Here is a 16765-nt window from a genome sequence, read left to right on the forward strand (position 1 = left end):
TGTGTGGTTTCTGTGCTGTCAGGGGCATGTGCGGTTTGCAGCTGAAGGCCCTAGGCGATGCCTCTGGAGCTTACTGCCTCCCTTCCCTGGTGAGAAAGCTGTTGTCTGGACAGGGCAGGGTTGCGCTGGTGGACAGAGCCTCTCGGCCTGGGCAGAGCTGGCAGCGGCTCTGTGGTCAGGAGGACCCCAGCCAAGGCCCAGCTCTACTCTCTGTGCCTGTCTTGAGTCAGGTTGGCCTTGTGTTGTGCTTTTTGCTTCCTTGAGGCACCGGAGATAAATTCAGGGCCTCCACACTGAGCTGCATCCCCAGCCCCTTATTTTAATTTTTACTTTTTGGTACTGGGGATCGAACCTGGGTCCTTGTGCTATGAAACCACTGAGCTAAATCCCTGGCCCAGCCCCTTATTTTGTGACAGGGTCTCATTAGGTTGCCCAGGCTGGCTCTATCTTCCAAGCCTCCTGCCTCAGCCTCCCAAGCGCTGGGATCACTGGCGTGCACCACCACACCCCGCAGTCTCATTCAACTGCAAGAGCGCAGACAGGGAGTGAGCCTCACCCCTGGCACCCATGGAGGGGCAGGAAAGGGAGGCTCTTCTCGCTCAGTTCCGGTTGGGGCTGGGACCGAGTCCAGATACTTGCCCACTGCAGTTCAGCCTCAGACGACAGCCAGTCAGACCCAGGGTTCGCAAGTCGGAAGGACACACCTCCCCCAGACTTCATGAGCACCGCCTTTTTATTCGAAGTATTTAACCCTCGGGCCTCTGTAGCACCGTGAGCTGACACTTGTGTGGATCTAGGGACTAGTACCTCATGCGAGGGAAGACAGCATTCAGGCTAGGAGTGGCAGCACATGCCTGCAATCCTAGCACTCAGGGAGGCTGAGGCAGGAGGATTCCAGCACAAGCCCAGCCTGGCAACTCCAACTTGAGTGAGACCCTGTCTGGGAGCACAACAATGAGGCTGGGGCTGACTTGGTACAAAGGTACCCAGGAGAACCTAAGATTCCTCGCACACCAGAGGCTCTGCTCCGCAGCACCAGCCAGGCTCTCCTATCACTTGCCATGCGCAAGGGTCCGCACCAACCAGGAGCCCAGGCTGGTGAGCTACACTAAGAGCACAGGGACTGGGACAGGGCCTTCCCTACAGTGCCATGCTGGGTGTGGATCAGCAGCACGGGGAGCCATGGCTCCCCGGGAACAAAGCCCTGCCTCACCCTGCACCACTGTCTGTGGGGGAGAAGCACGAGACAAGGCGGATGCAAGACAGAAGCCCAGCCCCGGGTCACAAGTGGCCTTCCTGCTCTGCAAAGTCTTTGTAAGAATGAGTATCTCCAGGGCAACAGTCCCAGAGTAAGATCAAGAAACTTACTATCAGTTCTAAATACACAGTTTAGTAACCTCAGAAACACCAAGGTAGGAAAGTCAGTGACTGTTTGCCCAGTCACAAAAGTACAATTGTAACACCCATACTGAGAATTACAATTTAGGCCACAGGCGGGCACCGGAGAGAGCTGCGTTTCACGTAGCACCCGTCTCGGGCCCACTCACTATGGGCAGGAGAGGTCAGCACTCAAGAGACGTTCACACTGGGAGTCCAGGGCGGTTCAGCACTCACGGCAGACAGCACACTGCTAGGCGTCAAAATGTAATTTGCAAAAAACCCCACAAAAAACCGGTCTATAAAACCTAAGTGTAAGGATGGACTTTATTTTTTAAAAAAAAGTCTTTTAAGGGCTACAAATTACAAAGTAAAGCAGATCACTACGTAGAAATCTAGTGAATACATTTTTGCCGGTGCATGAAAAATTAAGTTATTCATTTAACAGTTTTACTCCATTCACAATGTAATCAGCTCTAAAGCTCTTATTAAGGTTATTATACCTTTATTTCAAATTGTATCACATATTCCTGTCAAGATGCGTTTTAAACACCACAGTCTTGGCTAAGGAGAATGCCACCCTGAAAAGGGCCGACTTTCCGCTCAGTCTCTGGTGGTGTCAGTCCCAGGCCATTTCCTTGGAATCGAAGACCCTTCACAGTGGTCACTGTGAACACAACCCCAAGACCCACAGATGGGCAGCAGCAAGAGCAGACAGAAACAAGGCAGACATTAAGATCATCTAAGGTATTGGCTCATGGCAATTGAAGCCTGGCAGCTGGGGAATGTTCCAGCCAGATGTGGGAGTCAGGGCTGAGTGCACAGGGCTGGGGAGAGGACCTTGCTTTGCTTCTTGTCCACGACAGCCTGCCAGGCACAGGAAGCAGGCACTGAGGGTCCCAACGGAGCAGCTGATCTCGCCACTGTCAAAAGCTCCGGGCTTTAGCACGCACGGCTACTTCTTTTACCACTCACGCCCCCTCCGAGTTCTTTCCTATCCGACTAAGTGCACTCTGAGCATAAAATATTTTAAGTGATAAGACTTTTCTAAGGTACATTTACTTGAAAATGGCTGTATGGAAAGAAAACCCATCTGTTAACTGACTGCAGAAGTTTCTCAGCAGGAAATGGATTCCCCACCACCTCTGCCGCCTCTGATTCTGGAATTTCTCAAGTCTGTTCTCCATGGCTTCACTAAGGATGAAAACCAGACAGCAAACAACCGAATTTAAGGACATCTGGGGCTAAGAAGGCAAGAAAATGCTAACATGCAAGCAGTAGACTGGACACTCAGGATTCGAGCTAATGAACTCGACAGAGAGATTTCGATGATGAGCAGGGCTCTCTGGAGAACCAAATTATCATACAAATCGTTGGTTTCTGAGAATTTGGATACTTTTACAGTTTAATTTGCAAACAGAATTTTTATAACAAATTATTTTTAACCAAATCGTATCTTGAAAACTGTTTATATATAGAAAACCCAGGGAATAACGTGAACTGTTCATTGTGGAAGGCCTTAAATTACATTATTACAGTAGAAAATACAGGAGGTAGAAAAGAACTGAAAAGACTAATGAATGCAACATTGGATTCGAACCTATAGCTCCTGTAATACTTAAAACATGGTTGTAGGAACTGAACTTTTCCAGGAACCATAGAAACAGTTAAAATAAAGTTTGCCATGAAAGCCCTTCTATCATGCTTGATGCAGGGAGGTAGGAAGATGTACAAACCAAGACACGAGACATGACGTTTATCTACACTCTGCTTTACTGAGGACGCAGGTTCAGAGCTCAGTCCCCGTCTTCAGCTTCAGACTCGGACTCTAGAAAGGGGAAATGCAGTCAGGTGCTAGGCACCTCCGGGGAGCACAGCGCCCACCACCAAGCCACAGCCCGCTACCACAGCCCGGGGAGTTCTGTGAAGCTCTCACTGAGACACTGCGAAAGCCACACATGTTCTTAACTCTCAGCTTCCCTCCGGAAGGTGCTCAGAGCACAGCCGCCAAGCAGCCAGCACTGCACTGCACTGCGCAAGTCTTACTTTCCCACCCACCTTAGATCAGCTGCAAGCCTGTCCTAAGTGGGAACCTGAACTCAGGAATGGTCACAGGAGCAAGCATGCGGTGCAGACGTGCAAGGCCGCGTTAAAGCAGCAGCAGCACCCAGGCAGCCACACACAGGACGGACCTTCCTCCGCATTCTTGAGCCACTCCACGAACTTCTTCATTTGCTCCAGGAAGACACTTTTGCCCTTGGCCATGTGTGCATCCTTGTACCACTTCAGAATGGGCTCTTCACTCAGGACCTCGGCTGGGAAGAGCAAGACATGGCTCATCAGCAGATGCAAGTGACTCCTGTACCCAGCAGAGCAGAGCAAATGAGAGGCACAAATGCCCGCATGGCGCATCACGAACAATTATTCTGCTGTCGTCAAGAGAAATCTGTGTTCAAAACACTGGTTTCTTCAACAATCAATTTCAAGAGAAGAGACGTTATCAACCCATGCAGGAGCCTGTGACACACGGGGAGAACGGTGGAGGCCGAGTGTGTTCAGTAACCCACTTCGGCCAGTTGTGGCGCAGGGACTGGGCAGATCCCAAGATACAAAAGCATTTTGGAAACTGAGGCAGAACACGTGGAGGCCTGCCACTCATGGGGACTGAGGCTGCTCTCATTAACACAGAGGTCTAAACTGCATCACAGCCACAGTCAGCCGATGCCTTTGTGGGCTCTGTCCCGCCAGAGGCCTGGGCTCTGCTGCAGCTTTAGTGCAGGTTCCTGAAACGAGGGCCCTAGAGGGGGCAGCAACTGGAGCTGGACTCCATCCAAGCATCTGAACTGGTCGTGGGGCACAAGGACAGCGACACTGGGTGGGGTGAAGGCCTGGCGCTGGCATACTGCGCGTTACCTTTGTAAAAAAGCACCACTATTTTCTGGAAGGCTTTCATGAAGTGGATGTTATCGTAGCAATACTCCTGGATCTTCAGCAAGAGAGTCAGCTCGGACTGGCCTTGGGTGGTGAAGGCAGCGAGGAGAGGGCTGTATTGCTTTCCAAGGGAAGGAGGAGAGACTGTCACCACCGCACAGATCACCCCACGTTTTCAGTCACTATAGGACACGGCCCAGCCCTGACAGTCACTATGGCCTGCTTTGCTCACCAGAAATTAAAATGGGAACAGAGAAAAGTCCAAGCATAAATATCATACAAGCAACGCTTCTACAAGCATTTCAGGCAACTGCTAAATAGCACTGATGTTTTAGAGGAAACAAAAGAGCCCTCCTATTTTCCAAGATTTGCTCAGAAACAAACATCAGCTTGCAGGCTTATACTTTTTCTAGTGTGTGGTACTGGGGACTGAACACAGGGCCTCTGCACTTAGCTTCGGTCTCAGCTCCTTTTTGAGACATCTCACTAAGTGGCTAAGTTGCTCTGGCTGGGCTCAAAATTTTGACTGTCCTCCCTCGGCTTTCCAGAGTGCTGGGACTACAGGTATGCATGAGCCAACCCTGCGTGGCTAGGCTTATAACACTTTAAAACTTGTGTTTTTAAACCTGTGAACCACCCAAACCCCGAGTCAGGCCTAGACGTGCTCATCATCAGGGCGCCACCTGCCTCCCCAGCGGCTCACCGGAGCCCTGACCTCACCTTCAAGTGCTTGATGGCTTGCTCCGCTACAAGCTCCTCTTTTTTGTTCCACTCCACCGTGCTCATCACACTTGACCAGACGATCCCAATAACAACCGGTTCCGGGATGTTGTTCTTTTTCATCTCCTCCTTGACATATAAAATTATCTACAATAGAGACATTCAGTAATTTCACACGTCCTATTTTAAACACCAACTTCAGGCCTTTTCTAAGTGCACAGAAATACTTTTCCCTCTGGAAGTGGCAGGGGCCTGAGTTTCAACCTCAGTTTTTACACAAACTGGCTAGGAGGCGGCCAAGGGGGAAAAGCCCCGAGTGGCAAGCGCTGCCATTGTCAGGTATCAGCACAGTGCCATCCCGGCTCAGGAAGTCGGCAGACCTGCAGCTCCTCGCCTGTGCCAGTAACAGACTTCTGGTGATGAGCATTTCTCAAGAGGAAACTTGAGGCCGCACAAGCCACACTGGGCGCTTACGTCCTTGAACGGGTCGCCGCGGGACATCTGCTCCTGAAGCTCCTTCTGCAGCTCCTTCCGGGCACCGATGGTCTGCTGGTTCCGGACATACTCTGACAGCTCCTTCAAGCCCGCCTCGGTGAAGTACTTCGTGAAGTGCTCCACACTCTGCTTATTGGCAGGAAAAAGTTCCTACAAGGGGAATTTAACCCGTTAAGGCAGCCTGCAAGTCGTACTAACAAAAACATTCAGATTTGAAACACGTTTCCTCTTATGATGCGCGCAGGTGAAGCCAGGCCAGAGGAAATGCCACCAACCATCAGCCTGTTGTCCATGCTGACTTTGCGAAGACTCGCAGCCACCGCGTTGATGTCCTTCTCATTGATCCATGATTTGAACAGCTTCACAGCAAATGCTGCTGAAACCCCTGTGAGAGGAGAGAACTGACCAACCGAAGCGGGCTGGGCTTCAAGTCTCAGACCCTGCCTCAATTTCCCCAGCTTGTCCTCACGCTCCCCTGCTGAGCCCTAACTGTCCTTGGCCATGGTCACCACAGCACCCTGCTCTGTGCCCTCATTTGCCAAGTGCTGCCTCCGTGTTCCCTGATGTGGACTCCAAGGGCAACAACAGTTTCCACACGTGACAGGCTGCTGTGAGAATTAAAGGGACCCTTACACACCCAGTACTATAGCAGAAAATTAAACTGGGGTTTCTTTGCTAAGCTAATGTTCCGTAGCCTTCACCAAAGATTTCCTGTCTCCCGCTGGTGCGAGTCTCTGTGGGCTACTGTGAGCAGCAAGTCTGCTTGCTTTGCTGCTCAGAACCACACACCCTTCACCCGCAACCTGCTGTCTGCTGGGAGCACGTGAAAGCACACATGAAACCCTGCCCTTCCCCTCAGCTCCCGCTGCTCCCCCACGTGGCCAGGTGCAGCCCGTCTCCCACGGGCATCACCTTCTTTCACCAGATTCTCATTGTAGAGGCTGTTGAGGATAGACGCATTGAGTGTCCCGTTAGCCAGCAGCACACCCGTCAACATGGCCAACTTGTTCCGCTCTGATTCGGAGAAACCCTTTAAGAACAGCAGCAGCTATAAAACAAATAATTCAAGGTTAAAAGAGCAACTGCAGTGACGCACTGTACTGGTTATCAGTGTGGGGCTGGGCCTAACCCCCCACTGCGTCTCACTTCAGATCAGCAGCAGGGCCTTGGGCAAACAACTTAATCTGCACCTCCACTGTCTCGCATTTAAAATGGGGATAGCAAAGCTTACCTCAGAGGCTTTACAAATGTCACATGATTTAATATGGCAGTGCCTAGTCCTGACAGAGGTATTATCAGATGTTCTGCCCAACTACTTATGAAATATTTAACGAGACTCAAGTATCAGATAGGCTAAATTTTTCTTTTCTGGTGATATCTGGGATGCAACCCATGGCCTCGTGCATGTGAGGTGAAGGCTCTACCACGGAGCTACATCCTCTGCCCTATGGACACAGAGCTGTGTAGTTCAGGCTGGTCTTGAACTACACAGCCCAGACTGGCCTCAAACTCATGGCCACCCTCCTGCCTAAGCCTCCTGAGTGCTGGGAATACAGGTGTGCGCCACTATACCAGGCTCAAGTTAGAAAACTTTAATCAACTCAGATTATATACCCCAAAACTACAATTCAATGAGTCTACCTACGTATCTAAAATTAAATCACATCCATGACAGAGTCAGGATTTAACATTACCCTTTCTGGCCCTATTCTTTTTATTTTGGTGCTGGGGACCGAACACAGGAATCAAGCATGATAAGCATGTGTTCTACCACTGACGACATCCCTGGCCCCTCTGCATACCTTTTTCACCTCATCTTCAAAGCCTTTCTCCAGGTATTTGTAGCGCCTGATTAACTTGTTAAAAACCTACGAAGGACGTCAAAGTTATTTCTAGAACAGCTGTAACAGCTTATACATTTATGTCATCTCACATTAACGCTTCACAGCCCCTCTCAGTGGGTTTGTATGTTGTACATTAAAGGACTACTTATTGCTCAAAAACAAGTCATTTACCCATCTGCACAACATGAACAGAATAACAGTTCCCCACTTCCTAATGATGTAGCTAATTTCCAGGTTAGATGCATTTAAATTCTTTGCTCTTAGTAATAAAAACATACTATGCATGACACCTTCAAAGGAGATCTTGATTAAGAAGCTAATCTGCCTAGAACTCATTTATCTTAAAAAAGAGCTGTATGGAGAATAGTTCAACTATGGAAATCTAACAGGAAACTGGTATGCCTTTTCAGATGAATGTTTTTCTTAAACATGCGCCAATTCCAGAAACAAAGAGCTATTGTAATTTTTTATGTCTGACTCTCCCTAACATATCTAAAGTCTCTGACTTGCCATACCACACCAAGGATAGCACTCCTAACCCTTAAAGATGGACTTCCCTCACTGAAATTCCTACCTGTGACCTTTGAAGAACACCCCTAGAGTGTAAGGCGGGTGGGTCAGAGCTAAGTGGAAATGGTGCAGCGGCCTCTCACTCACTTGTGCAAACGCCTGCATGGTCTCCAGGTCCTCCTGTGCTGCGAATACGCAGACATCTGTCCGCATCATGTCGTCGGCCAGGGTGCCACCCGGGGCTGAGGGCATTCACATAAAATGCACATGACCTTCACTTGAAACCCACAATCATTTCAACCTTGTCTTCCAAAAAGGTTTTCAATATAAAAAAAAGGTAACATTCTAAAACATGAATTAGGACCAGGGATTTAGCTGAGTGGCACAGCGCCTGCCTCGCAAGCGCAAGGTCCTAAAAGTTTGATCCCCGATACAAAAAAACAAACATGAATTAAAAGCAATACCACTCATCAGCAGGGATGTGGCTGGTTGGTTTCCTGTGCTGGAATAGATAACAACACCTACATGCACCCAGAAAGAACCCACCAGAGGCCCAGCACTCACTGAGCGCAGCTGGTGGGCACATTCAGCCAACCTGTGACTGCACACACAGAAGCCTTCCAAGCTTCCAAAGAGGGTGTGTTGTCAACACCTCCAGGCTGGAGACTGCTGTTAGCAAATTAAGGAGGGACAAAACCTGTGGGTATGGACAAAGCAGGACTGAGTTGTTAGTAACTGAAGCTGGTAACACCAGACACTCTTTAGGATGTGTCTGAAATTTCCCTTAGTAAATATTTCTTCAAAGTTTTTTAGGCAGGCCACTGGCACAAGCTTCTAATGCCAACAATGAGTGAGGCAGGAGCATGTGTAGTCAAGGACTCCTCCAGCCTACATAGTAAGACCTTGTCTCAAAAAGCCAAAAGAGGGCCAGGGATTTAGCTCAGTGTAGTAGCACCTGCCTCAAAAGTGCAAGGTCCCAAGTTCAATCCCTGGTTCCAAAATAAAAATCCAAAAGAAAAAAAATGTAGTCTTGCCAAATAGCAGTACTATGAGTAGTAGTAAAAACATTTCACATTTCTTATATAAATCATTAGCACAACGAAGAAATATTCATGTGACTAGGTGTGAATTAGAAGGTATGAATTTTAAGCTTCCAATTCCACCGTGTGTCATATAAATTTAAAAAATATATACATATATCTATATCTATATATCACACTTGGGACCTTGCACTTGTGAGGCAGGCGGTGGCACCACTGAGCTAAGTCTCCAGCTCTGTATGTACTTTTTTGGTGGTGGTACTGGGGATTGGACCAAGGACCAGGCAGAGGTAATCCCCACCCCTTTCACTTGGGGGCGGGGTCTTGCTAAATTGCCCAGGCTGGCTTCACCCTTGCAGGCTCCAGCCTCAGCCTCCCAGGTATCATGTAGAGTCTTTCTAAGCTTCCATTCTGCATGTACACAAATGGTGTTGATTTCCTCATTGCTTGGCTCCAAGGGTCGATACAATAATACTCTGAAAACATCCTGAGTAGTTGTTATATTCCATTACATCTTTTAAAATAGATTTGTTTTTGGTGACAGGGACTTAAAAATCATCAACTGAGGATGTTGTAGGAACTTGGGTACGAGAGAAGAAAAGTTATTTCCAAGGGTGACAGCTGTGTGACAGACTTCAAACACAAGGCTCAAGGGTAGGGCCACCTAATAACTTACTCTGACCTGGAAGGAAACAAAGTACAACACAATCAAAAAGTACCCTCCTGGCAGGTTTGTCCAAAAGGTTATATTCTAGATTTGCCAGAATTCCTTAAATTATGCCCACCAAATCACTCACCCAGCATTCCACCAGCCACCAGGATGTCAAAGAGCGTTTCTGCATACCGGCGGTAGTCAAGTTTTGCTCCAGAAGCATCGAGAAACTTAGCTACTGCTTCCAAATCAGTACCAGTTTCAGTTAAGCCTTGAATAATACAGTCTTGAAACTGAGTAGGGTCAAACCTCTCTTTTTCATCTGGGGGGGGGGGGAGGAACCCAAAACATTTAGTGTCAAAGGCTAACCAAAGTGCCACAAACCATCACCTTATGAAACTTAAGTTTACTAAATTCTTCACAATTACATTTTTTTCATTACCTGAAAAAAGCAAACACAAACTACACAGATTAAGACTTGCAACAAGCAAAAAACCGTGACAGGAGACTAACCATACCTTCTTCACCGTTATGCACATACAAGGCCGGGTGGCCCAGGCACACAAATGTGTGGCTCTTCTACTTTTCCAAACACATCTTTTTTTTGGTACCCAGGATCAAACTCGGGACCTTGCGCTTGTCAGGCAGGCGGTGGAACCACTGAGCTAAATCCCCGGCCCCCAAACACTCCTCTTAAGGGAGCTCAATGTGCTAGTGTTTGGATTTATTCCTGTGAAATTTTGCTCCCATAACAGAGCTCTTAGTTTTCTTTAAATGTGCATAAAATGTTAATGACCACTCATCTGGTACAGTAAGTTCCGCACTTACAAATGAGTTCTGTTCCAGGAGAACGTAAGTCAGATTTGCTCATAAGTTGGACAAAGTGAGCCTTATACAGTATACCTGTGAAAGTTCGCAACTTGGATGTTCATAGAGTACTGTGTTTAGTCTAAGAATCGTTGGAAAGTCTGTTATTGACTATCAAATATGCTAGAAACAGTACTAGGTACACTGCTTTCTGTTAATGTCAAGAGGTGGATTTTTTTTTCATTATTCAGAAAGAAAACTGAGTCAGAAAAACTAGGTAACCAAGAGACATATTGGTTAGCAGTGCAGAGCCCGAGTTTTGGAGATAAACTGCCTGCCTGCAATCCCAACCACTATGGAACCTTTTGGATTTGAGCAACCAGCCTCATTCCTCTTGCCTGAATTCCTCTACTGTGAAATGCAGCTAAGAACACTGTCTGTTCTCACAGAGCTGCTGTGAATATGAGGGAACGTAAAGTGGGAAGCACACAGTGCTTGGGCACACCTATCCCTCTCACTGAGCTGCTTTCACACTGCGCACAGAGACTGTGTGTATGGCACTAGGGATGGAACCCAGGGCCTCTCGCACACTGGGCAAGAGTTCTACCTCTGTGCCTCACCTCCAGCCCTTCGCCAGAGTTAATGACATTTCAATTTTCACACAGCAAGAGGCGGCAAATTCTCCTCTTTGCCCTAGACTTCCCTGGTTTTAGTATGAAGAGTTCTGTGTCTTTGGACGGTCTCTCAGCCCTGTGAAAATGGGGCTATCCACCCTAACCAGCCTTCCTCAACAACAGGAGGCGAAGAGTGATCTTTCTCTGCAGTCAGGGAAGGGCAACTCTCTGACAATAACCATAAAGGTAACTGCCGCCATTTATATAAAGGTGGTACCAGTAACCACATTCACACAAGATACAGCTGTTACCACCACTGAATTGCTCTAGTTTACATCTCCTGTTTGGAGAAAGATGATAAATATTCTGTAACAGGCATCTCACAAAGTGTCTGTCACCAAAGGCAGAAAACCAATTTATATCCAGTAACTGACCCAGTCCTCACTTCCTCAAAACTTGTCACATGAGGTTAGTAAGTGCTTTCAGGGGCCAGGGATTTAGCTCAGTGGCACTGTGTCTGCCTTGCAGGCGGCAAGGTCCTGAGTTCAATCGCTGGTACCACAAATAAGTAAATAAATAATTGCTTTCAAACTAACATTTAAAAATGTTTTGGGAAAACACTCAGCTTAACACCAAATATGTCCAAGACCACATCTTACTTAACTCTGTACTACTAGCACAAGGCCTTGATAACAAATTTAATATTCACTTAATACTATGTGCATCACAAATGTGTCATTATAACAAGTAAAAGAAATGAAGTGAAAAATTTCACTTAAGTACCCGTTAATATGAAAAGTGGTTACAATCATTTTTTATCTTTTTCTGTGGTGCTGGGGATTGAACCCAGTACCTCAGGCATGCCAGGGAGTGCTCAGCCACTAAGCTATGTCCACAGCCCTAAGATAATTCATTTATTACATTTGTGACAAATACTTCAAGACATTACGATGAGGACTGAACCCTAGGCCCCATGCAAGCTACGTAAGGCATGTACCACCAGGCCACACCGACAGCCTCTCTCACACACATGCTTGCAAAAGTTGGGTGAAATTAATGCCATTAGAAGCTCCTTCTTAAAAAACAACAACAACAAAAAACCAAACCTCTTTGCTCAAGCAAGTCTGCATTAATAGAAACTGCTGGCCAATGAAACAAGGCCATATAAAAAGTGCCGTACTACACTAGAAACACTCCACTGATTTTTTTTTTTTTGGACCGAGGATCGAACTCAGATCCTTGCGCTTGGGCAGCAGGCCGCGCAACCACTGAGCTAAATCCCCGGCCCAACACTAGAAACACTCAACAGCCTACTTAAGAGATACCCATCCACAAGCGCAAGGTCCCGAGATCGATCCCCGGTACCAAAAAAAAAAAAAAAAGGGATACCCAACACTAGAAACTTCAAAAGCTTGAGAAAGCAGCAGAAATATTAAGGGTGGATGTGGCACGGCCGCAAACCGGAAATTCAGGTTCTTTCCCGTTACTTTCTCTTGGGATTAGTATCACGCACGGATCGTCAGAGCAGCAAGGGTACAGAAGAATCCTGAAGTATGAAGAAGATATTAAAACGTATTTACCTCTTTTTCTGGTTTTAAAACGCTGCCCCGATAGCGTTGGCTTTTGCTGCTTTTGATTATTCATAAAAGACACCCTAGGAGGAGAGAAGCGAGGCCTCAGCGCGCCCGCGCCGCCTTCCCCGTCCAGGTCCCGGGTCGCAGGCCCGGCGGGACGGCTGACGGCCGGGCCCCGTCGTGTCACAGAGCCGCGGCCATCACAAAGCGCCCGCGGTGCCCTTCGCCGCCGCCCCCACGGCGCGGGACGCGCGTGGACGCCGAGCCGAGCCGAGCCCCGGGCGCCCCCCGCTGGGCAGGGCCGTCTCCCGCGGCCCCCGCCGAGGCCCTCCATGCCGCCGGCCCGCGCGCCGTGCCCGCCCACCGGGGCCGGGACCTGCGGCGCCGCGCCTCACCGAATTTAAGGCGAAGAGAAAAGAGCCAGAGATCCCTGGGGCGGCGACAACTGCGACGAGGTCCCCTCTGCGACCGGAACTAACGCGAAGGAGGAAGGAAGCGGGAAAAGGAACCTCCCCTGCCCCGGCCACGCAGCTCTCGCGAGATTTCTCCTCCGTTTCTGCATTTTGGCCCTGGCAGCTCGGATCTCGCGAGATTTTCCCCTGCACACTTTCCGCGCCTTCCTCAAAGCTTTCGCGAGATTTCGCTACACCAGCGCTCCGGCCGCTTAGTTCTCGCGCGACTTCTCCCTTCAGCACCCCGCTCCACCCAGACGACCCCCGGAGTTTCTGCTTTCTTCGTTCCTGGCTGTGTAGGGTGCAAGTCAGAGAAGGAAGGAAGCGGGCGACTCCGACTGTGTTCCCGGTAGCGCTCAGGCTGCCTGGGCCCTTATCCTCCACCAGACTTCCTCTGCGCGGCCCTCCGCCCCGCAGCACGGGGAGGGGGAGAAGCGGGGACCCCGCCGGCGTCGTAGCCTGACGCGCCCTCCGCCCCGGTCCTGACCGCGTCCCCGTCCGGGCCTCCGGCCTCGCCTACCCATTCCCAGGACCCGGAGCCCCAGAGCGTCTGCACCCCACGCCTCCGCTTCCCTGCCGCGGAACCCCGAAAACAGGCCTTGTCCGCATCGCCCGCTGCCCTCTGCTGTTCTTTCTTATCGCGGGCTGGGACGCGGCCTCTACGGTCCACCTTTCTTTCGGATTAATTTGCCCTGCGCCCGCCCCGCGCGCTGCTCGGTCCTTGGTGATGGTTAGGTGTGGTGCCTGCGCCTCCCCGCCTGCCCCTGCGCCTCCTTGGCTGTCGCCGGGTCCCTGAGGGCTCTGTTCCTTTCCTGCACTTCCCAGCCAGCTTTGTCACACCTGGTTCCTGGTCAGATTCACCTGCTGAGTCCCGGATGTGCCTTCCAACTGGAGCTGAGAGGACCTGGCCTGCCGGGGCCCTGCGGGAGGGACGTGGGGGACCCGGCAGAGGCCCGGAAGAACGGGGTTAGCAAAGTTCCCTGAATCCAGCCCGCACTGCTGCATCTCACTCAGTGCTGTGGATGGTTGTTTTGTCTGAACTACCGTTACTCCTGAAATATCAGGGACAGTGTTTCACCAGTTAAAAATTACTGTAGCTAATTTTATATGATACGTAAGTGTAGTCAGGCGCAAGCTCCTCTAAACTGTATGTGTTAACCTCATTTAAGCTTCACCGCTACCCCAGGATCTAGGGCCCACAACTGCCCTGCTCTATAGATGGGAAAGCTGAGGAGTAGAGGCAAAGAGCTTGGTCAGGGTCACAGCTCTAGTAGAAGAGCTCGGTTTGAACCTAGAGCAGGCCAGCTCCACCACTGCAACACACGGCCAAGCCGCAAGATCTTATTTTTTACTCACCAAATACTGGGTACAGACCAGTAGTGACGCAGACAAAGGTCACTCTCGGCGTTTGCAGCAGTCCTCCCATCGCCTTTTTCTGGTACCATCTTGACGGAGGCTCCCGTTACCCCCAATTATATAGGACTTGTGCAATAATTTCCTATCCCTTTCTTTACACTTCTGGAGTCATCTTGCCAAGAACACAGGGCTCTCTTACTCTTGCTTTTCATCTTCCCAACTCATTGGTGATCTAGCTTTTGTTTTGGTGCTGAGGATCAAACCCAGGGCCTCGAACATGTTAAGCACACACTCTGCCACTAAGTTACACAACCAGCCCCACCTCAGTAGTTCTATTACCGACCATTGTGGGGATTACAGGAAGCACTTTTGGACAAAAAAATTAGTTATTTTCTTAAAAAATTAAAGCATATTGGACATGTCTGTTTTAGTTACTTTCACACAATACCTGACACCCACAATTTAAAGGAGGAAAGGTTTATTTTGGCTACAGTTTTTTGTTCTGTTTTTTGGTACCGGGGATTGAGTTTGGGACCTTGCGCTTTCAAGGCAGGCATCGGAACCATTATTTTTGTTTTTGAGACAGTCTCACTATGAAGTTCAGGCTGGCCTTGAACTCACCATGTAGCCCAGGCTTGCCTTGACCTAGAAGGGATCCTCCTGCCACAGCCTCCCATGTGCTGGGATTACAGGTTTACGCCACCACAGCTGGCACTGGCTCACAGTATGTAGAAGTTTCAGTCCATAGCTGGCCCCAAGGCTGGGCAACATGCCACAGAGGCCTGGCAGAGAAGGGTCAGGAGAGGAAGGAGAGGACCCTTCCAGGCCACGCCACACCTCCTGACCCGGGCTCCACCTCCCAACCTCAAACCCAGCTCTAAACTCATCAGTGGACTCATCCCCCATTAGTATTACCCCATGATCCAGTCACCTTTCCAAAGCCCCACCTGTGAGCGCAGGAGACTTTGTGGGACATCTAGACACTAGCCATAACATTCTGCCCCTGGCTCCCCTGAGACTTAGCACATCCCTTCATGCAAATGGATTTAGTCCATCTCCAAGAATTCCCAAAGTCCTATCAGTTTCTTCATTGCTGAAAAATCCAGGTTCAAAGTCTCCTCGGGGATTTAAACATTCTTAGCTGTGAGACCTCCTTCTTCAGTGTAGTTAAATGTTTATCAATTTTGTTGATGTTTTCAAAGAAATCTTTTGGTTTCATTATTGCCAGGCGTGACTTAAGTGAGTCCTTCACAAAAAAGCGGGAAAAAGCAAACAGGCTGCTTTCAGCAAACAACAGCAGCTTCTCAGTAAATAAGGCAAATGGCCTCGAAGTGGAGAGCAGACTGTCCTTGGGCGTCCAAGTCGTAAACATTTCAGCCCAGATTCCTTAGCCCTTCAATACCTATAGAAGCCTAACTCCTTTCCTGCTAGTTGCTAATATCGCGCTCTCCTGGTGTTAGCCCATCCACTCACAGATGAAATCTCTCCCAGCCAGCTGCTTTCTTTCTCTCTCCCAATGTCAGCCCAACCACACACAGATGTGATAAACTCAGCTTTTCTCAGCTCACTGCTAGAATCCTCTGATTTTAGTCTCCCTTTTTTTAGTCCCTATTGAATAAACTTTCCTTTCAAAAGCATATTTTGGGATTCTTTTTCTTTTTGGTACTGGGGATCGAACTGGAAACCTTGAGCTTGCAAGGCAGGTGGCAGCACCACTGAGCTAGATTCCTGGCCCTATTTTTTTGATTCTTTATAACAATTATTTTTTCTCCCTTCTTTTTGTTTGCTAGGTGGTTCAAAGTAGCTTGAACTCTTGAATTCACTATGTAGTCCAGGCTGGCCTTGAACTTGGAGCTATCTGCCTGCCTCAGCCTCCTGAGTGCTGGGATCACAGGCATGCGCCACCATACCCAGCTTCATTTTTTATTTTATTGATTTTTATTTATTAATTTTTTTTGGTACCGGGGATCAAACTTAGGTCCTTGCGCTTGCACAGCAGGCGGCAAAACCACTGAGCTAAATCCCTGGGCCTATTTTATTGATTTTTACTATGATTTTTCTTTTTAGTACCAGGGGTCGAACTCGGGACCTCACACTTGTGAGGCAGGAGGCGGAAACCACTGAGCTAAATCCCTGGCCCCTTTGCTACAATCTTTGTTATTTTGTTCTAGACAAGAATGTTACAGATCCTGTTATTACCTTAAATTTAATGATTTATTATGAATAAACACTTCCCAATTTGTTGCTTTTAGTTGATTTCGCAAGTCTTGAAATTATGGTTTCAGATAGTTTTGCCCAGTTTTTGTACTTGTCTTGGAGAGAGGATTTGCCGACCTTCCTCATTATTGAAAGTTCCCAGTACTTTTGTTTTTTGGGTTTTTTCGGTACTGGGA

At 48.7% G+C, this 16765-nt stretch overlaps 1 protein-coding gene across 2 annotated transcripts; it reads right to left on the minus strand.

The window, feature by feature from the left end:
* Positions 1-1690: 1690 nt before the first annotated feature.
* Bzw1 (basic leucine zipper and W2 domains 1) lies at positions 1691-13131 on the minus strand. 2 transcript variants are annotated; one of them, XM_013068122.3, is made up of 12 exons: positions 12960-13131; positions 12571-12644; positions 9715-9891; positions 8025-8119; positions 7326-7391; positions 6436-6571; positions 5799-5908; positions 5503-5673; positions 5029-5175; positions 4291-4429; positions 3570-3692; positions 1691-3205 (listed from the first exon to the last, which is right to left on the minus strand). In XM_013068122.3, exons 2-12 carry the CDS (start codon positions 12632-12634, stop codon positions 3174-3176), a joined length of 1260 nt encoding a protein of 419 aa, XP_012923576.1. In that variant the 5' UTR covers positions 12635-12644; positions 12960-13131; the 3' UTR covers positions 1691-3173. The 2 variants fall into 2 exon arrangements, with proteins under 2 accessions (XP_012923576.1, XP_021105426.1); XM_021249767.2 differs by lacking the exon at positions 9715-9891.
* Positions 13132-16765: the final 3634 nt, after the last annotated feature.

The sequence above is a fragment of the Heterocephalus glaber genome, unplaced genomic scaffold (genome assembly GCF_053883595.1).
Source record: "Heterocephalus glaber isolate CG9 unplaced genomic scaffold, H.glaber_assembly_v1.0 deba00001743, whole genome shotgun sequence".
In the NCBI taxonomy this organism is placed as follows: Eukaryota; Metazoa; Chordata; class Mammalia; order Rodentia; family Bathyergidae; genus Heterocephalus; species Heterocephalus glaber.

What these genes read in the sequence shown, in the direction of transcription:
- Bzw1 (XM_013068122.3), bottom strand. Translation starts at nt 12,634, where the DNA reads ATGAATAATCAAAAGCAGCAAAAGCCAACGCTATCGGGGCAGCGTTTT. An exon ending in TGAGAATCTGGTGAAAGAAG is followed by an intron (nt 5,909 to 6,435) that starts GTGATGCCCGTG and finishes CTCCTCTCACAG; the next exon opens with GGGTTTCAGCAGCATTTGCT. An exon ending in GCATGGACAACAGGCTGATG is followed by an intron (nt 5,674 to 5,798) that starts GTTGGTGGCATT and finishes TTCCCCTTGTAG; the next exon opens with GAACTTTTTCCTGCCAATAA.